The sequence below is a fragment of the Pseudorca crassidens genome, chromosome 12 (genome assembly GCF_039906515.1).
Source record: "Pseudorca crassidens isolate mPseCra1 chromosome 12, mPseCra1.hap1, whole genome shotgun sequence".
Taxonomy (NCBI): Eukaryota; Metazoa; Chordata; class Mammalia; order Artiodactyla; family Delphinidae; genus Pseudorca; species Pseudorca crassidens.
The window spans coordinates 77,173,161-77,200,286 of record NC_090307.1 but is presented as its reverse complement, the minus strand read 5'-3'; the positions used below and the strand labels follow the sequence as shown (position 1 = coordinate 77,200,286).

The following is a 27,126-nucleotide window of genomic DNA, read 5'->3' as shown; positions in this document are numbered from 1 at the left end:
GCTGGGGGCCAGTGCCCCTCACCCACCTCGGGGGTCAGCTGTAATGGCCTCCCTGCTCAGTGAGATCTTGCCTATGATGTCGTCGTGCCTGCAGAAAGGCAGGCAGATGAGGGTCCAACTTAGCGACCCCTGCCCCGCCCGTGGAGAGGTGGAGGCAAGGCATCAACGGCTGGGTGGGTGGGTACTGTGTATTAGGGTGTCCCGCCTTCCCTCAGATGCCCAGGCTTGGGTCCCCAGCACACACACCCCACGGTATCCTCGTCCAGCACATAGAAGGCCAGATGGTGGAAATCCAGGGGCAGGTGCACTGTGTACTCCTCCCCCCAGAAGGGGCTCAGGCTTCGCCAGATGGTTGCTGTCCTGCAAAAGGGGACATGGGGGGCTGGGGGCCTTCAGGCCACACAGGCAGCAGATACCTGGGGACACACACACACACACACACACAGGGATCCAGACACATACACACCCAGAGCTACTCAAATACACTCAAATACAGCTACAAACACACACACTCATACACTCAAGAATCCAGGCATGGAAACACACACAAATACACACACAAACCCTGACCCTCACACACCCAGGGACCTCAACACACACACACACACACACACACACACACACACACACACAAACACACCACACACTCCCATGGGGATACACACTGAAACAGAAATATTCACAGATATACCAAGGAAGCCAGAGACACAAAGAGACACATTCACACATATACAGATATACATATGCATCCTCAAAATTTTCTAGAAACACATATCTGTGTGTTTCTACATATAGACACATGCAGACACACAGAGAGAAAACAGAAACATTCACACAGAGACACAGAGAAAAGAAATGCCCGAACATGGAGACACACATAGACCCACAGACACACACTCACATACAGAGGGTGATATGCAGCAGAGATACACACGCAGAATCACACTGTCACACAGTAACTGACAAGACACACGATTCCATCCATCCATTCATTCATTCACTCCATAAACACTCACCCTGACCTATGTGCCAAGTCTTGGGGGCTATGGAGAATCAGAGGTCCCCACCCAAGGTCCCCACCCCCACAGAGCCTTGCTCAGCAGACTGGTGTTCCCTCCTGAGCCCTTGTGACACAGTGAAAGAAGTTCTGTGATCGGTTAGCTCAGTGGTGCCCACTGGGGTGAGGACAGGAGGGGTCAGAAAAGGCTTCCTGCAGGAGCTAGTCAGGCAAAGCAGGGAGAAAGGATGAGAACAAGTATTCCGCATGGCTGGAAGAGCACGAGCACATGCAAAGGCCCTGAGGCAGGAATGGTGAGTTTGAGGAACAAGAAGATGGTGGTTGGGAGGCAGGGATGTGTGAGGGGCCAGGAGACCATGAAGTCAGCAGAGGCCAGAGCACTCAGTAAGCAAGGGGAACCCCGGGAGGGTCGGGGACCAAGACAAACCCAGAAACAGACACACATACATCTTCACCCCAACACCTCTGCAGATGCACTTCCCTTTACACAATGGGGAGAAAAGAACCTACTTTGCCCAGTGAAGACACACCAAAATTTACGGTTGCAAAATTTGGTCTGCACACCTGCCACTGTCTTCCTCCTTCCTTCCACACACCCTTCCCCAGCAAAGAGTATGAACGTGGACACACACACACACACACACACACAGCCCAGGGCCCCAGCATCGGACGGACTCTTCTCTCCAAACACCCTCTTCCCGCTACCCTGACCTCTTCCCGGCTGGAAGGCCCCTCAGGCTCCCCAGCCCCCGAGCTGAGAAGCTCCTCAGAGCCCAGAGGGGGTGAGAGCCTGGGGTCACACGGAAAGTCAGTCTGTGGGTTTGGGGGTGGGGTCACAGCATGCGATAAGGGGCAACACAAGCACAGAGAGAATGATGGGGGTTGGTCGGCTGGTGCGCTGCAGGCTACCCTTCTCCACACGGGCTCCCTGCCCCCAGCTCCCGGCCCATCTGGACCAGAACTGGTGCCAGGAGGATGCTGAATCCTGCTGTCTCCATAGGAACCGAGGCCTCAGCCGCCGGCCCACCCACACCCTTCAGGCCTGCGGGGGCTGAGAGCCGTCCTTCAGTCCAGCCCAGCACAGCACAGCCCGATGTCTCCCCAGCCCGAGACTCGCTCACACACACCAAACATCTTCACATCCTCACATGTGTTCACAGTGGCGCCTGTGTACCCAAATAAGCAGGCATTGGTGCACACGTGCATGTACACGGCAGCCCACGTGTGCACACACACGTACACCCCCCCACGCTGGTACACAACATGAACCTCTGAGCCTGCACACCCCCAGGGACACGCACCAGTGGTCGCAGGCATTCACACCAGCCCTCCGACATCCCGACACACACTCACAAGCAGGCCCAGCCGGGCGCACATGCACGCCCCCCCACCCCCCCGCACACACACACGTACACACCCCGGTGCCCGCAGCACCCAGCAGGCCCGGAACCAGCCAGCCCAGCCAAGCGTGAGATGCCCATCCCCGGGGAGGCCACTGCGGAAGGTACAATCTGGCCGCCACTGAGTCAGCCCAGGACGCCAGCAGGGACATCATCAGGACAAGAGGGAAGGGGGAAGATGTCGGCCAGTTGGTGGGACCAGATGGAGAGGGGAGCCGGCGCCCCCTCTGTCTGGGCCCATGGCCAGGGTACAAAGCACCCACCATCAGGCCCGCGAGTATCCCCTTGGGGTAAATGTTGCCCTCCCCCAGGTCCTCTTTTCAACGTGAATTCTTGTGCCTGGACTCCCCAGGTCAAGATGGAGCCCCGTCCCCTGGCCCTGCTCCCTTTGCCCTCCCCTCCTTACCTGGCCACCACTTCGTCGTCCACTTTCACTATGCAGTAGGGGTCACTGCTCCCAGACCTGCAGAAGGAGGAGGTTTGGGGAGCGGGCTTGGGGGAGCAGCCGTGGGTGGGGATCCCAATCTGCCTTCATTTTACAGATGGGGGCAACTAAGGCCCAGAGAGGGGAGGGGATTTGCCCAGGGTCACACAGCAAGTTCAGTGGAGGCAGGACCTCTGGGGACCAGCAGACGATGTCATGGCTGTCCAGCCCACCCACTGTGGACCTCCTTGAATGGGCCCTGGGCTTCCACCCAAAGAAATAGAACATTGAGACATGAAGCCAGAAAATTTGGAGTCCCGGTCACAGGAAGCCCAAAGCGGTGGTCCAGAGCACGTGCTCTGCTAGGGAATCATCCCTGGCCCCAAGTTTACTAACTGTGGAACCCTGGCAAGACCCCTTCCCTCTGTGGGCCTCAGTTTCTCTGCTCCGTAAGTCGGGTGTAATATTTTCACATACCCCCTAGGGTGGTTGGAGGAGCTAAAGAAGCTAACGCACGGTGCGATGCATCATGGCCGACCCCAGAGCTTTCCCACAGGTGCCTGAACGCCACCCTCAGGGTAAGCATTGCCCTCTCCATTGGGAGTTTCCCTGGGACGGGACTCCCCATAGCTCAGCCTTCAGCGAGGATGGACAGCTGCTCTCACTGCAGGCACAGACCAGGGCACCCAGACCTCAAAACTCAACCAGTAGGAGAAATGGGCTCCATCCCCTTGAGTAGCCATGAGCCATAGGCCAACCAAAGCCAGTTCCAGCCCCGCTTCATAGTAAGAGTTACTAGTCCATCCCAAGCTATCGACCAGGGGCCCTCATCTCTTTCCCCAACCCCCGCCCCCTTCCCATCGCACAGGCTTCCTTTGTCTTCCACTAAGCTCAGTCCAGCCTCAGGGCCTTTGCACTTGCTGTTCCACCTAACTAAGACACCCGCTCTGTTCCTGATCTTGTCATGGCTGGCTCCATCCTATTATTCAAACCTCAGCCCAAAAGTCACCGCCTCAGAGAGGTGGTCCTTGATCACCACTGTCCTCCAACAGTAGACAGTGTAAAATTGATCTCCGATCCCTCTGAGCATGTGAAATCATCTTGCTCCGTTTCTCTCCGTTTAGTGTCTGTCTCCATGGCTACCTGCAACTTCCGAAATCTGATTTCCTGGGGGGAGGAGCTGTATTTCCCCACCCTCACCTCCTCCCACCACCGCAGAGTCAGAATTTGAACCCAGGTCTGTGGGGTTCGGCACACATGTTCTTCACCAATGCCTGCACCCCAGCTCACGATCCCTTGTCCAGATGGCCCCCTCCCCTGACACCCCAGCCCCCGACCTCTCTCTGCCCCCTCTCTCAGCTCCGTTTGTCATTGATCCACAAATGCCTCGGGGATTCCCAGGAAGAGGGCCGCTGGCACCGGGAGCTGCTCCAACCTCGTCTGCTGGCTGAGCCCTCCCCATGCCTCGGTTCCCTCTGTGGACTCCTTCCTCTAGTTCCCTCTGCCGGGTGTACCTTCATTCCCCCATCTGCTCTCCATCCCTGCACACCTCAGACTGGTTGGTGTCCTGTGTCCCTGAACTCCTCTCTGGGTTCTACCTCTGACCTCCCTTCTGCGTAGTGCCCCAGGCCTCAGTTTTCCCATCTGATCTATCCCAAACCCATTGGGCGGAGTAACCCTGCGAGCCTCAGTTTTCCCATCGGGCTCCACCCCCCTGGATGCCCGTGGCTGGTAACCCCCTCTATCTCATTTCTCTCTCTGGGTCCTCTCTCCCTGAGCTTCTTTTAGGCGGGCTCCAATCCCTCAGTTTCCCCAGCAGCAGATGTGGGGCAAATGGGCTGGGATCCATAGAAAAGGGCTGGGAGCCACGCCTCCTCCCGTCTACCCAGCCTGACCCCTGGGTCCCTCATGGGAGCCAAGCACGTCAGCTCCAGGACTCTGACGCACAAGGGCCTTATCAGGCTCCTATCAGGCAGGGGCAACAGTGGCGGAAGGGAGCTGCCCCTTCCAGACCCTCAATCTCTCTAGACCCTTGGCCTCTCCCACGGCTCCTGCCCCACCTCAAGCATGGGAAAGCAGGCCCATCTGCCGTTGCCTGCCCAGTCTGGTTGGGGCATGGGGGCAGTCAGGGTTCAAATCCCAGCTCTGTGACCTTGGGCAAGTGACTTTGCCTCTCTGAGCCTCGGTTTGCCCATTTGTAAAATGGAAATGCTAATAGGACTACTGGAAGTGTTAAACACAGGACCTGGCCCATAGGAAGCCGTCAAAGACATAACAGCTGCTATTATTAATGACAGAAATAACTCTCAAATTATCAGCTGAGGCCTCCTCCCAAGCCAGGCCCAAACCCCCTCAAACCGGGTGAGGCTTCAGGAAGAATCTGGGCCCTCTCCCTTAGGAGAGGGAAGAGAGGACATATCCATCTAAGAGTCCCCACAGGCATGGAGATCCCAGCACGCTCTGAGGGAGCCCCTCTGAAGGGCACCAACAGCCAGGGAAACTGAGGCAGTGTGGCTGGATCCCCCACTGGGGCTTAGTCACTCTCCTCTCTGGTTCTGGGGCATGGCCCACCTCAGAGCTCACCTTGGCCCGGGAACTTGGGGGAGGAGGGGTGGCCAAGAGACGCAGGGACCAGGTATGAGTCAACTCCCTCCGCAGAAGAGGCAGAGGGAGCCCTGCGAGCCATGGCCGGGTCCAAGGACAACATCCGTCACTCCCTCATGGCCCTCACCGGGGACTGGTGGAGGGGCCGGAGCAGCTGGCCAGGTCAGCAGCTGGCAGGTCCCCAGTCCTGACCTCACTGCCTCGACAGTTCCAGAATCACTAATTGTCGGGTGCTCTGAGAGGGCATCTCATAAGAGGGGAATCAGGGGGCTCGTCCAGATGCTGCATTTGCACAGCAAGCGAGCTCTCTGCCTTCCCCAGGTGCGTGTTTTCTTGAGGTCGCTGATGAGGATGCGGGGAGCTAGAACTGCTCTCTGCAGCTTCCCCCTTGACATAGCTGCAGGGTTGGGGAGGGGGGATGTTCATGAAGTCAAAGGTAGGATACTCCTCACTGGGGGCCCACAGCTGGGGGAGTCAGAGCACAGCTAAGCCCCAGCCTGTGCGAAGGCTCAGAATCCACGGTCCTGCTCACCTGGCCAGCAGGTAAATGCTAAGAGGTTCTCCACCCTCAGCTGCATGCGGCTTGGAGACTCCTGTCCAGGGTTTTCATTGCCCAGATGGGAAATCCAAACCCAAACAGGACTAGGTTCAAGGTCATACAGCCAATGTCCTGCCAAGGATCCCACACCTGTTTCAGGTGCTGACACCCTTAGAGCCCCTTCTGGGCTCCAGGCCAGGCAGGAGGGGGCCCCCTCCCCCCATTCTGCTGACTCGGCAACTGCTGACTTAGCCCTGAGGGAAGCACAGCGAGGACTGGTACTAAGGGGAACCTGAGGGTCCTCCAGCCCCATCACACCTGGCTAGGGAGGGGGCTGCAGGGGGAAGTTGGCTCTTCAAGCGGCTTAGCATCCAGGGAAGGTCCCCATTGGGCTGGGAGCTGCTGGCTGGGGAGCTTAGGGTTTTGGGTCAAGAGGACCCCAGTTTCCCCCAGGCCTGGCCGGTGGGCCACTTGGTGACACTCTGCAAACCTAAATACAAGATGCACACAGAGGAATCCTGGGGCCACCTGGATCCCAGGCCCTCTGGGGCTCCTCCCCAGGGTTCTCTTAACAGGTGCCCACCCAGGCCTGGAGAAACCCCACCTCCAACATCTGCCTGGACTAAGAAAGAGAGCCCCCCACCCCTAAAGCCCCTCCCCAGCTCTGACAGAATCCGACCCTCTAATCCCCAGGGCTGAAGCCCTGGAAGACCCCCTTTAGCACGTCCCAGGAACAAAGACACCCCTTTCCTGGGGGCGGGGCGGGGCATCTGCTAAGTCTTGGTGTCCCCTCCCACCATGAAGCGATAGGCGTGGGGCCTCTCGCCCCATGAAGGTGGATCTGCCTCAATACTCGGTCTCAGACAAGAACCCCCGCCCACTTCACCGACCTTCCCTGGCACGCGGAATGAGCGACCCCCGCCCCATCCCATGCCTGGAACGCCCCCCATCCCCGACTGGCCCCGGGGGTACTCACACGTCCTTGGCGGGCAGCGCCCGGCCCTCCACGACACGGACATTCAGGGAGCTGCTCTTGGCCATGGCGCCCAGCCCCAAACTTTCCGGCCAGGAGGACGTCCAGGTTCCGAGGCTGTACCGCGGCGGGGAGGGCGTCTACGTGTCACAAACAGCGAGCCTGGCACCCTGTCCCGGGATCCCAGCGCCGCCTGTCCGACACGCGGGTAGCTGAGCGAGTGGTTTCCGAAGGAGGAGAAAGGATAGGTGTCCGGGGAGGGGGCGCCCCTGCCAGACTCTACAGGTAGGAGCTGGGCGCCGAGCCGGCTGAGCGCGCGGGGGACACCGCCAGCCCTTGCCTCCTAGTCCAGCGCTCCCGGTGGGCAGGCGGGGAGGACAGGGGGCGGGAGGGGCGGCCCAGGGCCCTCCCCGCAATCCCGCCTCCCGCGGGGCACCCCGCCCGCCAGTTCCCGGGCCCCCTCGCGCGCCCTCTGCCGGCACCCCAGCCAAGCGTGCCAGAGCGCACCGGCCTCGGAGCCCCGGGCGCCTGGAGGCTGTGACTGCCAGGTGGAGAGCCGCCCACGGCCATGATGGGCGTGGCCGCAGGCTCCTAGTGAGTTGGCATCGGGCTCAGAAGACACAGTATGTCCCCTGCCTGCCCTGCCTCCAGCACGTTCACACCTCCCCGGCTCTCCCCTGCCTACCATCCCGGCGCCGCCTTCTCGGTCCGACCTCGTTGTCCCATCCCGGAGCAGTATCGGAGATGGCGGGAGGCGTCGCTAGAGAGAGTCACACCCTCCCTGGGGGTCCTTTTCAGAGTCAAGGGAGGGGCCGCGAACATCCCCTTCCATCTCTTTTAGTTTCCAATTAAACCCAGACTGTGCGTGTGGCAGATCCCGCGTCACTGGCTGGCACTGCGGGGGAGGAAGCCGCGGCCGGAGGGGGAGGGGAGGGCTTGAAGATCACCACGGCAATGATAAAAGTCATCTACAATTGTTTGAACGCTTACTGTGTGCCGGGCACTGTTCTAAGCGTTTTACAAGGATTAGCTCACCTTCGTCCTCACAATAATTCTATGCATTACTTACTATTGTACTAGTCCCCCCCCCCTTGTATGGATACACAAACTGAGGTTCAGAGGGATTAAATAGCACTCGGAAGGTCTTACAGTCAGTCATTGATTTGCCTCTCTGGATTTGAATGCTGACTCTGCCATTGGTAGCTGTGTGGTCTTGGGCAAGTCTCTTAACCTCTCTGTGCCCTGGTTTGGTTTTCTCATCGGTTCATATGTTATTATAGTATCTCGCTCACAGAGTTTTGAGAGAATTAGATGAGATAAAACAGATATGAAGGAAGCAGATACAGATCTCAGAACACCGACAGGCACATAAGAAGTTTTCAGAAAGTGTTTGCTATTATTATTATTGTTCTTCAAGGCATAGTTCAAATATCACCTCTCCAAGGAAGTCTTCCGGGATGTCCTCCCATGCCAGGCAGAGGTTTTCTCCCCTTTTTCTCTGCTCCCACAGCTCCAGGTTTGCACAGTTTTCGAGTTTTAAATGTGATAATGTGACTGGAAAGGCCTGTCCCGGACAGATACACACACACTATCTCTCCCCATGAGTTTGTTGTTTACCTGTCTAAGAGTTCTCAGAAGGGACTCTTTCCGGTCAGGTCAACCCAGGGCTGGGCACCAACGCGAAGGCTCTACTTACTGATTTCAGGAGTCAATGCCCAGACTGGCAATTCCGGAAGGGCCCTGCCCAGCCACAGGAGTAGCCCCGTGATCTGCTTCCCCGTCTCCCTCCTTGACTTCCCACCCAGCACCCCAGCCAGGCTGGTGAGGAATTCAGATCCCTGGAACTCTTTCCCTGGCTGGCCTCCATCTGGTGAGTCCTTCCAAAGTCTGGGCCTCAGTTACCCCATCTGGGAAATGGGCCTAGCAGGGCTGGCCCCAAGGCTTAGAAGTATTGCAACATCCTTCAACAGGGTATGAGGGGTGATGCACCATTGATTCCAGAGCAGTGGTAGCCCTGAGGAGTAGTTAAAGCCCTCCCATAATCTTTATCAGTTACCCCAGATCCTCAGGAGGGGAAAATGGTACTTGTTATGCGACTGCTACTTCAAGACAGGTGTCCTGCCTCTCCCCGCCCCCACTCACCTAGGTGGGAGCTTGTGGCGAAATCTTTTCTTCTTAAAAAGAGACCTCAGATAGGCTATCCAGCCCCCAGGGACCCTTGATGGAACCTGGGGGCCTTGTCCTAGGGCCACCTGGGATGCCAACCAAACCACCACCAGCCATCTTGGCCCAACTTCCGGAGCTGAGCAGGAAGCCACATTCCCAGACGCCCCTCCCCAGGCTCCCAGGGGGGTTACAAAGGCTATGGACTGTGCCAGCCAGGCCTCCAGGGAGCTAGCTCTGTCACCTATCCAATATCCAGCGTCTGGCCCTGCAATTTGCCTGGAGTTGTGGCCACAGTCTCCATACTTTCCAAATGGCCTGGCTACCTCCTGTTGTTCTGAGAAGCTTTGACCTGTAACTGGCAGAGGGTTTGAGGTCTCCTAGGGCAGTTCCTGTCAAGGAACCAGAGGGGGAAATGTGGCCCAGAGGAGTGTGACCTGCTAGAGGCCATTTGGGAAAGAAGAAGACAGGCTCCTGAGAGCCCAGGCCTGGGCTGTCACGTGGAAAGGGTCTCACCTTTCTCGTGAGATTGTTGTAGAGTTAATCAAGACGGCTGTGTAAGGCACCTGGCATCTTTCCTGGCACATAGTAGGTGCTCAAGAAATGGTTAGCTGCCTCCCCTTCCCCATCCTCTAAGCCTCTTCAACACAGACCCACTATCATCTTCTTGTCAACTCTGTACAGTCTACCGCCCACGGGATGCACATAGCAGGTGCTTCGTAAAGCCAAGTGGGAGGAGATACTGGGCTGAGGATTTAAGAGCAGAGGTTTTAGCGTTCAGCCAACCTGGGATTGAATCCTGGCACCTACAGGTATGAGCTGGATGCTCTTGGGCAAGTGAGTTACCCTCTCAGTGCCTCAGTTTCCTCATCAGTAAATTGGGAATAAAACCAGCGCCCACCTCATAGGCTGGGTGTGAAGATGCGATGAATGAAACGTCAAACGTTCAGCACAGCCTGGCATACAGCAAGTGCTCATAAGCGTCACGGCCATAATGGAACATCCTGATCCCACCACTGTGCCTGACCTTGAGCCCCACTGGGTGGCTGAGCTCTGAGGCTGGGTCCTAAGGACTCTGTGGCTGGAGCAGAGCACCAGGCCCAGCCCTAAATTCCAGGGATGGATGGAGCAGCCACACTTCAGTGGAGCCAGTGCGGCTCCAAGTTGCTGAGCTGGGGAATCTGGGGGTTTGCATCCCAGCTGTGAAATCTGATAGCAAGATCTCAAGATTGGGCTCCTGCACCCCGATGGGCCTCACTACCCAGGACGAGTCCCACCCCCTTCATCTGAGATGCTGGGCCTGGGGCCCAGGGAGGGCTCACAGACACAGAGTGGAGAGGCCTCCTCATACCAGAGTGGGGATCAGGCCTGGGCACTGACAGGGCTGTGCTGAAGCTTGCGCCTACTGGTCCCTGAGAGCCGGCTGCGCCCACGCCCTTCCAACCCCGTATTCAGCAATGCCGCATCAGGAAACTGAAATCAACCACAGGAGGAGAATTTGCACCATGGAAATCAGCAAATAAACACTACAATTTGTTTTGGAGAGGCAATTTAACAACACACCACTGGGTCCAGGATTCCCTGGCCGCATGGCCCTCTCGACCCCATTCCTGAATTCAACACCTTTAAGATTTTATTCATATTACCCCCAGCCCACCCCCTGATCCTACCTTTGCCCTATCCTTCCACCAGGAAAGCCTTTACATCCCTTTATCTATCTATTTCCTGGTTTAAGTCCCACAGATACAATTAAATAAAAATTAGGACGGGTGGGGTGAAATAAAGTGCAGATAATGTAAGAGCAGTGCCATGGAACACTAGATAGCTGTGTGGGTTGTTTTCAATATTTCTTTATTTATTTGGCTGCGCCAGGTCTTACTTGTGGCACGTGGGATCTTTGTTGCGGCATGCAGGATCTTTAGTTGCGGCATGCAGGATCTAGTTCCCTGACCAGGCATCGAACCCGGGCCCTCTGCATTGGGAGCACAGTCTTAGACCACCAGGGAAGTCCCAGCTATATATAGCTGCAAATGGCATTATGTTCTTGAACACTATTTAATAACAGGAAAAGTGCTTTAAAAAAAAAAAAAAAGCACGTCATAGGGAATTCCCTGGTGGTTCAGTGGTTAGGACTCCGTGCTTTCACTGCCAAGGGCATGGGTTTGATCCCTGGTCTGGGAACTCAGATCCCACTAGCAGAGTGGTGCAGCCAAAAAGAAATGCAAGTCGTGGGAAAAACACAGTATATACAACCTTATATAGGCATGATACTGATGCCATAAAGTATTATATATATATATAAAATTCTTTTCTTGTATTATTCCTTTCATATATATAAAATGTTTACATATTATATATGAAATTCTCTTCTTATTTAACAGATGTGTATTGAGCACCTACTATGTACTAGGCAGTGGGGATACAATGAGGTACACACAGCCCAGCCCTGCTCTCATGGGCTCTCAGGAGGGTGATACAGACAAAAGTAATGGGCAGCTAGGAACAGACTCTCAGTGGGCAGTACGAAGTGATATGTAGACAATACAGCAAGCACAGAACTGGAGGGCTTTCTCTGACATAATGGCATGTGCTTCTTTTTAATCAGAAAATAATTCGTACTTCCTCTGGTCTCTGAAAGCCCCGCTGCCCTTGCTTTGTAGCTCTGCTCACAGCCTCCGGGAAGCCTGGAAGGTGGCAGGGAAGGCAGTGCTGACCGCCCCCCACTGCCCGCCTGTTGGCACCTCTCTGTGACCTTGGTCTCTTGTTCTCTTGTTTTGTGGGGATTTACATGCTTGTCTTATCTCCTAAATGTCAGGGACAATGACTGATTCATGCAGTGCCTCCCACACCAGTTGGCACATAAGAAGGACTCAAAAGACACTCTCTGGGTTGCATAGTATCCAATTCCCCTCGAGGGCTGGAATCTGGCCTCTCTCCTTGTGGCAATGGTCATATTCCTTTTTACTTCCTTTCTCCCCACGGCGCCCTAACACTGCCAACTCACCACCTCTCAGCTACACCTTCACCCCCAAAGCGGGAGACAGACCCCTCCTCTGGCTCCGCAGACCTGTGCATCTCTAGACGTCGGTTTCCCCTGCTGGGAAGTGGCACCATCCCTTCTGAGACCACCAAGATCGGGACAAGACAGACCAACCCGGGACCAGTTTGGGGGTGAGGAGCGTGTTCTTTATCTCGGGAACACAAAGCCTCGTTGGTGAGTGCCAGGCACGATTCCGGGCAGGAAGCCACGTGGGACAGGAGGTGGCGGTGGGAGGAGTGGGCAGGATTTCCAAAGCCCCTCTTGCGGGCTGGCTGCCAGGAAGCAGGGCCTGTAAGTCCCCTCCTCCCACAGCCTGAAGACAAGGTGTGCGTCTGCAGGCTGCACCCCGGCTTCCTCCTTCCTCAGCCCTACTCCACAAAGTGCCCTCCCCTGCCCCCGCTTTGGAATGGAGAAGTAGGAAGGGGGAAGCTGCCCAAGCGTGAGACTGGGGGTTGGGGGAATGCGGGGGTGGGGAGAGTGGATATTTCCAGAGCTTGTGGCTTTGTGGCCAAGGGCAAGGCCAGCTGAGAAGTTGTGTCTTGCTGTCACTCAGCAGCTCCGCCCACCCCATCCCCCAGGACATGGAGACAGAGACAGGGGGGAGGCCTGCCTCAGCAGCTTGGCAGGGGAGCCCCGGAAGCGTTTGGAAGCAATGCCCCATTTAACAGAGAGGAATGCTGTGGCCTGGGGTGGGGAGGTAGATCCACTGGCCGCAGAGCTAAAGCCACAGCTCCAGCCTCTGAAGACAAGTGTGTAGGGACCTCACCTCCTCCAAGCCATGAGCAGTTCCAAAGCAGGGATGGGTTATCTCTATATAAACAAACTCCAGGGCCCAGCACCTCTCAGCCTGTGTGCTCTCGGAGGAGTCACTTATCCCCGCTGAACCACCATCCCCTGTTTGTCACTTCTAGCCCAGGTATTGCCCTTCCTTGGCCCTGTGCAGTCCTGACCTGCACCCTCATCCTAGAATTCTGCACACCAACCTACAGACCTTTGTTCTCTTCTAGGAGGGGCCATATCCTCTTGCCTCAGGGCCTTTGCACATGCTGTTCCCAATACTTGGAATACCCCTCCTCTCCTCTACTCACCCCTCCTCACCCTTCAGGGTTTACATGTCACTTCCTCAAGGAGGCCTCCCTGACTCCCTCCTTGCACTTCTGCACCTCCCCTGGCAATCCTGTCAGCATGTAATGACATATTTGCAGGGCGATTTGATTCATCTGGCATCCCCATTAGCCTCTAAGACCCATGAAGACAGGTTTTGTCTTATCCACTGCTGTATCCTCACACAGTGCCTGGCACATAGAAGGTGCTCAATAAACACTGTTAAAAAAAAAACACCTCTAAAAGAAGAGAAATTAAGAAGGGAAGATTCACACCAGCTTCAAGATGATGGTATTCTCTAGGGATGGAAGGAAGGGAATGGGTCTAAGGAGGACAAGATCCAAAAAGGGCTCAACTCTATGTGGAGTGTTGTGGTTAAGAGGGTGGACTCCACACCCGGATGGACTGAGTTCAAAACCCACCTTAGACTTGACACCAAAAGCACAATCCACAAAGGAAAAAGTGGCAAGTTGGATCTCATCACAATTTCAAACTTTGCAAAAGACCATGTGAAGAGAATAAGAAGAGAAGCTACAGACTGGGAGAAAATATCCAAGAGAGGGCTATCTGGAACACCCAGACCCGTATCTAGAATACTCAGAGAAGTCTCAAAACTCAACAGTTAAAAAAAATCCAGTTAGAACATAGGCAACAGACTTGAACAGATATTTTGCTGAAGAGGATATACAGATGGCAAATAAGCACATAAAAATATGTTCATCATCATTAGCCAGTAGAGAGATGCAACATAAAACCACAAAGATATCGCTACACACCGATCAGAATGGCTAAAACAAAAAATAGTGATGGCAGCGAGGATGTAGGAAAAAACTGGATCACTTATACATTGCTAGTGGGAATATAAAATGGGACAGCCATTCTGGAAAAGAATACGGCAGGTTCTTAATTTAAAACAAAAACAAAAACCCTAAACAGGCACTTACCATATGACCCAGCAATTGTGCCCTTGGGCTTCTATACCAGAGAAATGAAAACTTACGTTCACTCAAAAACCAGGACAGGAATCTTCACAGTGGCCGTATTCATAATAGCCAAAGATAGGAAACAACCCAAATATCCTCCAACATGAGTGATTAAACAAACTGAGGCATATCCATCCCATGGAATGCTACTCAGCAATCAAAAAAACAAACACCTGTAACAACCAGCATGGATCTCAAGAGAATGATGTTGAGGGACTTCCCTGGTGGTCCAGTGGGTGACTCCATGCCCCCCAATGCAAGGGCTCCAGGTTCATTCCCTGATCGAGGAACTAGATCCCACATGCATGCCGCAACTAAGACTCCACATGCCACAACTAAAAGGTCCCACATGCTGCAGTGAAGATTCCACGTGCTGCAGTGAAGATTCCACGTGCCACAGTGAAGACCCAGTGCAGCCATAATAAATAAATAAATATTTTTTAAAAAATAAAATTTCTTCATCCATGAAAAAAAGAGAGAGAATGATGCTGAGTTGAAAAAAGCCAATCTCAGAAGGTTACATAGTATATGATTCCAATTACTATACAACACCCCTGACATGACAAAGTAATACAGATGGAGAACAGATGAATGGTTGCCAGGTATTAGGAAGGCAGGAGGGAGGGGATGGGTATGGCTATATAAGGTTAGCTTGAAGTATCCTCGTGATGAATGCTTTGTATCTGGACTGTGGCAGTCATAGGAATGGACATGTGATAAAATTGCATAGAATGAGGGAATTCCCTGGCGGTCCAGTGGTTAGGACTCCGGTCTTCCACTGCCAGGGGCCCAGGTTTGATCCCTTGTCAGGGAACTAAGATCCCATAAGCCAGCTATATGGCCAAATAAATAAATAAAATTGTAAAAATTGCATAGAACTAAATACCCACACACACACACACACACACACACACACACACACACAAGTGATTATAAAACTAAGCATTTTGAATAAGGTGGGGGGATTGTATCAATGTCAATATCCTTATTGTGATCTGGACCGTTGCTGTGCAAGATGTCACCACTGGGGGAAACTGGGTGAAGCAGTATGGAATCTCTCTTTTTATTTCTTAAACTGCACAGGAATCTACAATTATCTGTAAATAAAAAAGCTGGGGCTTCCCTGGTGGCACAGTGGTTAAGAATCCACCTGCCAATGCAGACGACATGTGTTCGAGCCCTGGTCTGGGAAGATCTCACATGCTGCGGAGCAACTAAGTCCACACACCACAACTACTGAGCCAGAGTGCCACAACTACTGAAGCTTGCATGCCTAGAGCCCATGCTCTGCAACAAGAGAAGCCACCGCAATGAGAAGCCCGTGCGCCACAATGAAGAGTACCCCTGCTCGCTGCAACTAGAGAAAGGCCGCACGCAGCAATGAAGACCCAATGCAGCCAAAAATAAATAAATAAAATTTATGGAAAAAACCCGAAACAAACGCTGGAGAGGGTCTGGAGAAGAGGGAACCCTCCTACACTGTTGGTAGGAACGTAAATTGGTGCAGTCACTATGGAAAACAGTATGGAGAGTCCTCAAAAAACTAAAAATAGAGTTACCAAATGATCCAGCAATTCTACTCCTGGGCATATATCTGGACAAAACTCTAATTTGAAAAATACATGCACTCCAGTGTTCATAGCAGCACTATTTACAATAGTCAAGACATGGAAACAAACTAAATGTTCATCAGCAGATGAATGGATAAAGAAGATGTGGTGTACATATATACAGTGGAATACTACTCAGCCATAAAAAAGAATGAAATAATGCCATTTGCAGCAACATGGATGAACGTAGAGATTATCACACTAAGTGAAATAAGTCAGAAAGGGAAAGACAAATACCATATGATATCACATATATGTGGAATCTAAAATATGACACAAATGAACTTATCTAAGAAACAGAAACAGACCCACAGATATAGAGAACAGACTTATGGTTGCCAAAGGGGAGGGGGGTAGGGGAGGGATGGATTGGAAGTTTGGGATTAGCAGATGCAAACAATTATATATAGAATGGATAAACAACAAAGTCCTACTTTGTTCCCCTACCACAGGGAACTATATTCAATATCCTGTGATAAACCATAATGGAAAAGAGTATGAAAAAGTATACATATATATGTACAACTGAATCATATATAACTGAATCATTTTGCTGTACAGAAAAATTAACACAACAGTATAAATCACTTATACCTCAATAAAATTTTTTTTTAAATAGTGTTACTCTACAAAAAGAAAATACATTTCCTTACATGAAAAAACAAATTATTTAAAAAGGAAAAATAAGACGCTTGGAAGCAAAGAGGACAAGACGCTCGTGTTTGTTATTTCCAGTTGGCGGATGCATGAGTATTTGTAATATTACTCTGGGTACTTTTCTCTATTACCACTCCCGGCAGTGCTGTTTTAAAGATTAAATTAGATACCGTAAGTAGAGTACTCAGGACAGTGTCTGACCCACTGTAATTGCGCAAGCTATGTCACCTCCTCCCCTACCCCCCATCCTCCAAATGCAGATTCTGGGTCCCTCCAAGTTGGTTTCCACAGGGTAGTGCTGATGGCCCCTCTGCTTTATCTCCCTAACCAGGCTGGGGGCTCCGTGAGACAAGGCTAGGGTAGCCAGCAATGGGAGTGGACCATCAAAGGGCTGGAACATAGTAGGACCTCAGCACCTTGCCAGGGAGTGAATGCCTGCCCCCCAAGGACCTGGCAAACAGTGGGTGTCCAATAATTACTCATTTGAACAGACATCTGAGCACACAGCCACATTAGTGAGGCCCCATCCCACCCATGCAGGAAGAGGTTTGACCAGACGTGGGGCACCGAGGGGCAAATTATTGGCCAAGAGACCCACGTCCTGTTCACTGCACCCCAATTTAGATTGGGAGTTCAAGCCTCCTCCAGACCGGGCAGAAGATGCTCCCCTCCCTGCAGCCCCCTCTCTCTCCCTCTCCGGGTGGATTCTCCAGGCCTCAGGCAGGCAATGGAATGTTGTGTCGTTGGTTGCCCGGGCGACCGAGGCTGGCTGGGTGGCTGCCTTCCGGGAATACTGAGCGTGCAAACCCTCCATCAGAACCCTCCAGGGCCTCCTCTAGGCTAGTGCAAACTCCAGAAAGAAAGCAAGCCTGGGGCAATTGCCAGGAGAATGGCAGTGCCCTGGGAGAAATATTTCCGACTGGCCTTGCAAGAGAAACTGTCTCCGTGAGTGGCGTGGGGTGGTAGGGGGGGGCTGAAAGGAGGGCAGGAGCAGGTGGGAAGATCCCTCCCTTCCCCCTACCCCTGGGTTCTGGCTTCCTCGGGCAGTTCTTGGTGGGGGATTATTGCCCCCACTTCATAGAGGAAGAAACTGAAGCTCCGAAGGAAATGGCAATTTCCTCAAGGTCTCAGGGGTAATTAGGGCAGAGCTGGGTCAAAGGCCCAGGTCTCTAACCTGTTCTCGATCCCCATCCCTAGTTGATATCCAGCTGAGATTATATCATTTGATCCAAGGTGGGAAGGAATTACTCTTCGAGCTCTTGCCCCCTCTCACTGCAAACTGCATTTTAAAGGAAGAGTGGAGGAAGCTTGTCCGGTGCCTGCCTTGTTTCAGCAGTGTGGCCGGGGGTCCCATCTTCAGTCTCAGAATCAGTAAAATGGGAGGGTTTCCCCTGGACCAGAGCTGGGAGAGCCTTGCCTAGTGGAATGGCAGTGCATCCCTTCTGCTCCCTACAGGGCCGACCCTGCGGAGCTGTGTCCAGCCCCTCCTCTCCCCTGTGAGCCTGGCTCCAGATCCCAGCCTCCCCCTGGATCCTTCCCGCAGAGGTCAATAGGCAGCTCAGTCTCAACTTGGCCTTAGCGAAGAGCTGATCTCCCTGCTTCCCACTCAGCCCGCTATCAGCAACGACCTTCCAGCATCTAGGTTCCCCTTCGACTCCTTTCTCCCCCTCTCGTCACCCCATCAGCTCTGCTCTCCAGTGGTATCCAGAACCGCCCCCTCCTTACCTCTCTACTGCACCCACCCAGATCAGAGCCCCATCCTCTCCGCATTATCCTGTGACCCGTCCCTGGTCCCCTGCAGCTGCCCTGCCCCTCCTGTTGTTCTTGCTCCCCACAGGAGCCAGAGGGGATTCCCTCCTCTGCTCCAAACCCTCCCAGGCCTCCCACCTCACTCAGAGTCAAGGCCAAAGTACCCCCTCATCACGGCCCACCGCAGTCACCCTCACAACTTCCCTGATCTCAGTTCCCGTCTCTCTGCTCCTTCCTCCCCTCCAACTGCACTGGCCTCCTGGCAGCTCCTTCTACACACCAAGGTCCTTCCCTCGGGGTTTGTCATAGGCCATTCCCTCGGCCTAGAATCTGTTCCCTGCGGTATCCTCATGGCTCCCTCCCTCTTCCCCTTCAAGCTTCTGCTCAGATGTCCCCCCCACAGAGACTTTTCTATCTTCCTATTGAGAGAGTCCCTTCAGTCTGCTGAATTTTTCATCTTAGCACCTGCCATGTCCTAGCATTATTTATTATTATTTGCTAGCTTTTTTTCTGTGGTCCCCAGCAGGACGGCAGCTCCTGGAGGGCAGGGATCTGTCTGTCTTGATCAGGGCTGCATCCCCAGTGCCCAGAACAGTGCCTGGTACAGAGTAGGTGCTCGGGACAATTTGTTGAATGAATGAAAAATTCAACAGCCAGGAGGTAGCTAGTTGGGGTATGTCAGGCACCAGTGGGGAGTTTGGGGGCCCTGACTCTTGCCTCCTTCACCCTCACCTCTTCCTCGAGCCCCTCCAGGAAGATCCAGGGGCAGAATGTGGACCACGTCCCACCGCCACTGCTGCGTCTCTTGGAGAAGAGGCAGGAACTGGTGGATGCGGACCAGGGCCTTCAGGCCCAGAAGGAGGTGAGCCACTCAATGCAGTCCCTGAAACTTTTGGGGACAAAAAGTTAAAAAAAGATGGGAAGAAAAAGATGGGAAAGTGATGGAGCCAACTTATTCCTACAAGGTCTGAGACAAATCACCGTCCTGAGCCTTGGTTTCCTCGTCTGTCAAACGGGGGATCAAATGAGATCAGTGGTTTGTGCAAATAAATATGCACTGAGCAGCTACTGCATGCAGGGCACTGCGCTGGGATCTAGAGGTCTCACCACAGGCCCTGCCCTCATGGGCTCACAGCTTAGAGAAGCGGACAGACAAGCGTCCAGGTGGTGATGGCTGTGAGGGGGGAAGCACTGAGCAAGGGCTGTGGGAGCCCAGAGAAAGCCCCTATCTCTACACAGGGGTGGTCATGGAGGACTTCCTGGAGGAAGTGATGTCTTAGGGAATGCTGAAGGGCAAGTCGGCTTATCCAGCAAAGGGGGACAGGGTGAGGAGGGAGAAACAGGCAGAGGGAGCAACATATACAAAGACAGGAAGGCAAGGACAAAACACAGGTGGGTAAGAGGCTAGAAGACAGTGTCAGAGGAGAGAGGGTAAGATGAGGCCCCAAGGAAGAGCAGGCATGCTGACACGCAGGGGCTACAGGAGGGAATTTGGGTTTCATCGTGGGTGGTGAGAGCCACGGGTGGATTTGAGCAAGGGTGCAGTGACAAGATTAAGGGCAAAAGGGACTTCCCTGGTGGTCCAGTGGTTAGGACTCCGCGCTTCCACAGGGGGCATGGGAACTAAGATGCCACACGCGGCAAGGCAGCAGCCAAAAAAAAAAAAAAAAAAAAGATTAAGGGCAAAAGGTGAGCGAGGTTAAGTGTGAGCGTGAAAGCGCTGGATGACTTGAAACCCCAAACAAACACAGACACCCACTCCTTACCCCCCAGGTGTTCCAGACTATGCAGGCATCCCTGAAACAGCGGTGGGAACAATTGGAACAGAAAGAGCAGGAGTTAAAGGGGTCCTTTGTCCGCTTTGAAAAATTTTTGCAGGTAGGTGGAGCCTGCTGGGGGGAGGCAGGGCAGAGGGTCACAAAGTCACAATCCTAAAGGAACCAGACGTAAACTTAAAAAGTGGGCTTACCAACACAAAAGGGAGTGGTGGGAAATACACACTACTGCTTGAAGCATTTTAAAAAGCGTGGGAGAGGAGTGGGACCAAAATCAGAGATTCTGGCTGGATTTGGCCCGTGGGCCATCTATTTGCAACCCGTGACTCAGCGTGCGAATGTTGGGGTGGAGTGGATGCGACAAGCTCCGCAGGCTCCCAAGTCCTGGGGGTCGTCGCCTCCTCTCCATCCCTCCTTCCCAGGATGCGGAGGCCCGGCGCAGCCGCGCACTGCGGAGGGCGGCGGAGGAGCGGCAACTGGCGGGCCGCCGGGAGGCGGAGGCGCTGCGGCTTCGGGCTCAGCTGGAGGAGCTGCAGCGGGAGCGCGCGCGGCTGCAGCGCCTGCTTTGGCGCCTCGAGCCTTGCGCGCGCCTGCTGGGGCAAGTACTGGAGCAGCTGCCCGAGGTGAGCGCCCTGCAGGAGGTTTTGGTGTTCAGCGCCACGTGCAGCCCCAGGCAGCCTCAGGGACGGCTTTGGAAGTGTGCACTACTGGAGCGCTAACTGTATGCCAGGAGTCACCACTTATTGAGCACTAACTGTATGTCAGGAACACGCTTTGTTCTTGAATTCTCTCCAAGGTCCAGTGAAGTGAGTCTTGTTATTGCCAACCCCATTTTACAGATGGGCAACTGAGGCTCAGAAAGATAACTTACTCAAGGACACACAGGCAGGTGGGGGGAGGGGGAATCCAAACACTCAGTATTAGTTGAATGAAACAGTGACTTAGTATTAATCACAGGCAGTGAAGCTTAGCTAGGTTTGATGGTGGAGGTGGGGAGGGGCCGGAGTAATCACACTTCTGGGGCAGGGGCTGTGTGATGTCCCCATTTCACAGTTGGGATGAGGAGGCGCGGGGGATGGTAGGGCGAGGAAGGGCAGGGGGGCTGCAGTCCCGGTGAGTCCCCCTCCCGACCCCATCCCAGTTCCAAGAGGTCCCCGAGCTGATGGCGCGCTTCGACGGCCTGGCCGACACGCAGGCGGCGCTGAGGCTCACGGAGCGCCAGCGGCTCGCGGAGCTGGAGGAGGCGCGCGCGCGGCTGCGGCGGCTGCGGGACACCTGGCAGGACGAGCTGCTGCGGCAGGGCCAGCGACGAGCGCAACTGCTGGAGCAACTGGAGGCGGCGCGGGAGCGCACGCTGCACTGGGTACCGCCGCCGGGAGGAGGTGGGCGCCCGGGACCCCAGCCTCCCACCGCCGGGAGGAGTGCCATATGGGGCAACGCTACGCTCATGGGCAGGTTTCAGGCATCGGAAAGCACTTTAGGGCGCAGGAGGCCCTTCCTATGAGAACTTGACACCCGAGTCCAGCACTCCTCTCCCTGATAGCACCTAGGGGCATCTATGACTGGTGGGAAGTGGACGCGAATGTGGTCCCAGCCCTCCTCAGGCCAGCTCACACCTTAATGGGGAAGGGGGCGGTGTTTTCCAGGAATCCAAGTATATTCAGATCCAGAACACCGCGGCTGAGAAGACCCTGCTCCTGGGACGCACCAGGATGGCCGCACTCAACCTGTTCCAGCTAGTGTGCCAGCACCAGAGGCGCCCACCTGCCCTGGACATCGAGGACACCGAGGGGCAGCTGGAGCAGGTGAGGATCTCTCTTTATGTCACCTCCTGCCCCCTAAGGGTTGGGAACATCATGGTGCCTGAAATCCCGCCTTCTCTGCGATCCTCTGCGATCAGAGCCCAGTCTCCTAGCTCCGTGGCCGCCCGGGCCCCTGCCCGGGAGCCCTGGGTTGGTCTCGGCTCTGCTGGTCACCTGCTATGAGGTCAGAAGATCTTCTCTGGGTCTCAGTGCCCTCACTGTGCAGGAGGCCGGGGTATATACTGATGGGTACAATACAGTTATGCCAAGAGTTCTTCTGTCTCAGGATCAAAAGCACAAACGTGACATCGACAAGAAACCAGGAGATGGAGACTCACCTTTAATTAGTCCCTGACCCTCTGGCTCCCACACAGTCAGGTCTTGGCTTCCCTGGGAAGCGTGAGGGCAGCGTTGTACAGTGGTTTTTCTTTCTGTACGATGGCATTACAAATGTCATTGTGTACCAAGTATGCCCGGCTTTTCTATTCACTCGGGTTTGCAAGGTGGTAGAACATGTGACATGGTTTACAACAGAGGCAGGGGGTTTCTGACTTTGGACACTTCTGTTGATTCTAGTGGGTTCCCAAAGCATGGCCCCTTTGAGAAGTGGAGGAAACACCCCTGCCTTTAACCCATCCCATCCCACTCCTGTCCTGCAGCCAGAATTCCAACCAAATGCCAAGAACTGGGTCCCCAGAGCCTACCTTTGTGCCACATCCTGAGTCGGGTGGATTCGTATGTACACCACTGTTCTCTCAAGTGTTGCCCGGGTACCCCAAGGTACAAAAGACGACTCTAGGAGGGACAGAGGCTTGATATGAAGCAACAGGCAAAAGCCAGTCCTTTTTATCTTATTTTATTTTAATAGAGCTTTATGGAGTATAATTGCTTTATTGGAGTATAATCTTTATTGGAGTATAATTGCTTTATTGGAGCATAATTGGAGCATAATTGCAATACTGTGTTAGTTTCTGTTGCACAACAAAGCAAATCAGCCATATGCCTACACATGTCCCCATATCCCCTCCCTCTTGAGCCTCCCTCCCATCCTCCCTATCCCACCCCTCTAGGTCATCGCAAAGCACCGATTTCCCTGTGCTATGCTGCTGCTTCCCACCAGCCAACTATTTTACATTCCATAGTGTGTATATGTCAATGCCACTCTCACTTCGCCCCAGCTTCGCCCTCCCACCCCGTGCCCTCAAGTCCACTTTCTATGTCTACCTCTTTATTCCTGCCTTGCAACTAGGTTCATCAGTACCTTTTTTTTTTTTTTTTTTTAGATTCCATATATATCCATTAGCATATGGCATTTCTTTTTCTCTTTCTGACTTACTTCACTCTGTATGACAGACTCTAGGTCCATCCACCTCACTACAAATAACTCAATTTCGTTTTTTTTATGGCTGAGTAATATTCCATTGTATGTATGTGCCACATCTTCTTTATCCATTCATCTGTTGATGGACATTTAGGTTGGTTCCATGTCCTGGCTATTGTAAATAGTGCTGCAGTGAACATTTTGGTACATGACTCTTTTTGAATTATGGTTTTCTCAGGGTATATGCCCAGTAGTGGGATTGCTGGGTCATATGGTAGTTCTATTTTTAGTTTTTTAAGGAACCTCCATACTGTTTTCCATAGTGGCTGTATCAATTTACATTCCCACCAACAGTGCAAGAGGGTTCTCTTTTCACCACACACTTTCCAGCATTTTTTTTTTTTTTTAAACCGGTACGCAGGCCTCTCACTGTTGTGGCCTCTCCCGTTGTGGAGCACAGGCTCCGGACGCGCAGGTTCAGCAGCCATGGCTCACAGGCCCAGCCGCTCCACGGCATGTGGGATCTTCCCGGACCGGGTCATGAACCCATGTCCCCTGCATCGGCAGGCGGACTCTCAACCACTGCGCCACCAGGGAAGCCCTCCAGCATTTATTGTTTCTAGATTTTTTGATAATGGCTATTCTGACTGGCATGAGGGGGTTTCTCATTGTAGTTTTGATTTGCATTTCTCTAATAATTAGTGATGTTGAGCATCTTTTCATGTATGTCTTCCTTGGTGAAATGTCTATTCAGGTCTTCTGCCCATTTTTTAACTGGATTTTTTTTTTTTTTGATATTGAGCTCCGTATGCTGTTTGTATATTTTGGAGATTAATTCTTTGTCTATTGTTTCATTTGCAAATATTTTCTCCCATTCTGAGGATTGTCTTTTTGTCTTGTTTATGGTTTCCTTTGCTGTGCAAAGCTCTTAAGTTTAATTAAGTCCCATTTGTTTATTTTTGTTTTTATTTCCGTTACTCTAGGAGGTGGGTCAAAAAGATCTTGCTGCGGTTTATGTCAAAGAGTGTTTTTCCTATGTTTTCCTCTAAGAGTTTTATAGTGTCTGGTCTTACATTTAAGTCTTTAATCCATTTGGAGTTTATTTTTGTTTATGTTTATTGTTCTAATTTCATTCTTTTACATGTAGCTGTCCAAGTTTTCCCAGCACCACTTATCAAAGAGGCTGTCTTTTCTCCACTGTATGTTCTTGTAATTTGTCATAAATTAGGTGGCCATATGTGCGTGGATTTATCTCTGGGCGTTCTATCCTGTACCATTGATCTATATTTCTGTTTTTGTGCCAGTACCATACTGTCTTGATTACTGTAGCTTTGTGGTATAGTTTGAAGTTGGGGAGCCTGATTCCTCCAACTCCATTTTCCTTTCCCAAGAGTGCTTTGGCTATTCGGGGTCTTTTGTGTTTCCATACGAATTGTAAAATTTTTTGTTCTAATTCTGTGAAGGATGTCATTGGTAGTTTGCTAGGGATTGCATTGAATCTGTAGATTGCTTTGGGCAGTATAGTCATTTTCACAATATTGATTCTTCCAATCCAAGAACATGGTGTATTTCTCCATCTGCTTATGTCATCTTTGATTTCTTTCATCAGTGTTTTATAGTTTTCTGAGTACAAGTCTTTCACCTCCTTCGGCAGGTTTATTCCTAGGTATTTTATTCTTTTTGTTGCAATGGTAAATGGGAGTGTTTCCATAACTTCTCTTTCTGATTTTTCGTTGTTGGTGTATGGGAATGCCAGAGATTTCTGTGCATTAATTTTGTGCTCTGCAACCTTACCAAATTCATTGATTAGCTCTAGTAGTTTTCTGGTGGCATCTTTAGGATTTTCTATGTATAGTAACATGTCATCAGCAAACAGTGACAGTTTTACTTCTTCTTTCCCAATTTGTATTCCTTTTCTTTTTCTTCTCTGATTGCTGTGAATAGGACTTCAAAAACTATGTTGTATAAGAGTGGTGAGAGTGGACAGCCTTGTCTTGTTCCTGATCTTAGTGGAAATGCTTTTTCACCATTGAGTACGATGCTTGCTGTGGGTTTGTCATATATGGCCTTCATTATGTTGAGGTAGGTTCCCTCTATGCCCACTTTCTGGAGAGTTTTTATCATAAATGGGTGTTGAACTTTGTCAAAAGCTTTTTCTGTATCTATTGAGAGGATCATTTGGGTTTTATTCCTTAATTTGTTAATGTGGTGTATCACATTGATTGATTTGTGTATATTGAAGAATCCTTGCATCCCTGGGATAAATCCCTCTTGATCATGGTGTATGATCCTTTCAATGTGCTGTTGGATTCTGTTTGCTAGTATTTTGTTCAGGATTTTTGCGTCTGTGTTCATCAGTGATATTGGTCTATAATTTTTTGTGTGATATCTTTTTCTGGTTTTGGTATCAGAGTGATGGAAAGCCAGTGCTTTTTGAACCAACCATCTGATCTTACCAAGGAGAAAGGTTCAATGGCGGCGGGGGGGCAGCAACTATGCCTTTAACCTCATAATACTCCCTGGTCTCCAGGGCCTGGGGGCTCACACCCTCTGTGGGTAATGGTAGCTGCCAGAATTGAGTAACCAGGCTTCATTTTCATTTCGTTATTTTTCCAGTTACCCCTTACTTACGGCAAGGAGTAATTTAATCTCTTTCCACTTTTGGTAGAGATAGAGTTTCCTTGTCAGATGTTTATTTCGGTGACAAATGTGAAGGAAGAGCCCAAGGATAAGTTTGCATCAAGTTCTAGGTCTTGGCAGTGGATCCGTGGGTGTTCACTAAGTTTGTACCAATAAATAGGTTAATTAAAATAAAGGAGGGTGCCCCATGGAGAAGATAAGAGTAGGTCATATACCAGTGAACATGACTAATCCAATTAAAAGGAAAAAAAATTGATGCAAGTGAAAATACTAATTCAACTATAATACAGGTGATAGCCATCTAGAAAACTGAAGGTGCCCGCGAATCAACTGTTTGGGAAGCTTGGACTGAGGCTTCAAAAACCCAGAATGGGGGCTTCCCTGGTGGCGCAGTGGTTGGGAGTCCGCCTGCCGATGCAGAGGACACGGGTTCGTGCCCCGGTCCAGGAAGATCCCACATGCCGTGGAGCGGCTGGGCCCATGAGCCATGGCCGCTGAGCCTGCGCGTCCGGAGCCTGTGCTCCGCGACAGGAGAGGCCACAACAGTGAGAGGCCTGCGTACCACCAAAAAAAACAAAAACAAAAAAACCCAGAATGGTTTAGGCCAGGTTCACTGCCCCAGGGAACCACCATCATTGCTGTCTAATGAGGGTCTCTATCCCCCACCCCTGCTTTGCAGCCTCTGGGGTTTTGGGGGTGGGTGGGTACTGGACACTCAAGAGGCTGGGATTTGACTCTGGCTGTGTTGGAACCCCCAGGTGAAGCTCTTCATCCTGGACCTCTCCGCCATGCTGGCCGGCCTCCATCAGGCCAAGCCCGCCGTCCCCGCCTCCTGACCCTGACCCAGGTGAGCAGTGGGGGAGGGGCCCCCAGGAGGTACACAATTCCTGCGGGGTACGGGCTGAGTGGCTCTCACGAGAAAGACAGGAGGGCTGTGCCCGCTCAGATTGCAGTGGGGTGGGCATGAGGAGCACACAGCAAATACTAAGTGAATGTGGGCTACATGGAGGGCACCAATCCCACATCCACCATGGGACCTGGGACCTGGTCCTCCCACCCAGGGCAGATGGGGGATTTTTTTCCTCTTAATAAATTTATTTACGTATTTATTTCTGGCTGCATTGGGTCTTTGTTGCTGCACAGGCTTCCTCTAGTTGTGGCGAGCAGGGGCTACTCTTTGTTGCGGTATGCAGGCTTCTCATTGCAGTGGCTTCTCTTGTTGTGGAGCACAGGCTCTAGGTGCACGAGCTTCAGTAGTTGTGGCTCACAGGCTCTAGAGCCCAGGCTCAGTAGCCGTGGCACACAGGCTCAGTTGCTCTGCGGCA

The 27,126-nt window shown here is 52.4% G+C and overlaps 2 protein-coding genes across 9 annotated transcripts in view; one reads left to right on the top strand and one right to left on the bottom strand.

Annotated features, from left to right (window-relative positions):
• The window catches only part of RASAL1 (RAS protein activator like 1), a 30,325-nt gene extending 22,739 nt beyond the window's left edge, over positions 1-7,586 (bottom strand). For 2 of the 8 annotated variants that reach the window (XR_010933304.1, XM_067700672.1), the window contains exons 1-4: positions 6,961-7,578; positions 2,825-2,881; positions 247-360; positions 27-88 (exon numbers count right to left, since the gene is read on the bottom strand). Coding sequence is in view for 6 of the 8 variants with exons in the window: in XM_067700672.1 (XP_067556773.1) it covers positions 27-88; positions 247-360; positions 2,825-2,881; positions 6,961-7,025 (298 nt within the window). In the remaining 2 variants the exon portion in view is untranslated. Of the gene's footprint in view, positions 1-26; positions 89-246; positions 361-2,824; positions 2,882-6,960 lie in introns of those variants that run through there. The other 6 variants (XM_067700666.1, XM_067700667.1, XM_067700665.1 and 3 more) reach the window with 6 other exon arrangements.
• A 9,682-nt stretch (positions 7,587-17,268) lies between these two features.
• CFAP73 (cilia and flagella associated protein 73) lies at positions 17,269-26,927 on the top strand. The gene is made up of 7 exons (XM_067700680.1): positions 17,269-17,459; positions 19,017-19,125; positions 20,037-20,141; positions 20,461-20,661; positions 21,180-21,420; positions 21,668-21,843; positions 26,560-26,927. Exons 1-7 carry the CDS (start codon positions 17,404-17,406, stop codon positions 26,635-26,637), a joined length of 966 nt encoding a protein of 321 aa, XP_067556781.1. The 5' UTR covers positions 17,269-17,403; the 3' UTR covers positions 26,638-26,927.
• Positions 26,928-27,126: the final 199 nt, after the last annotated feature.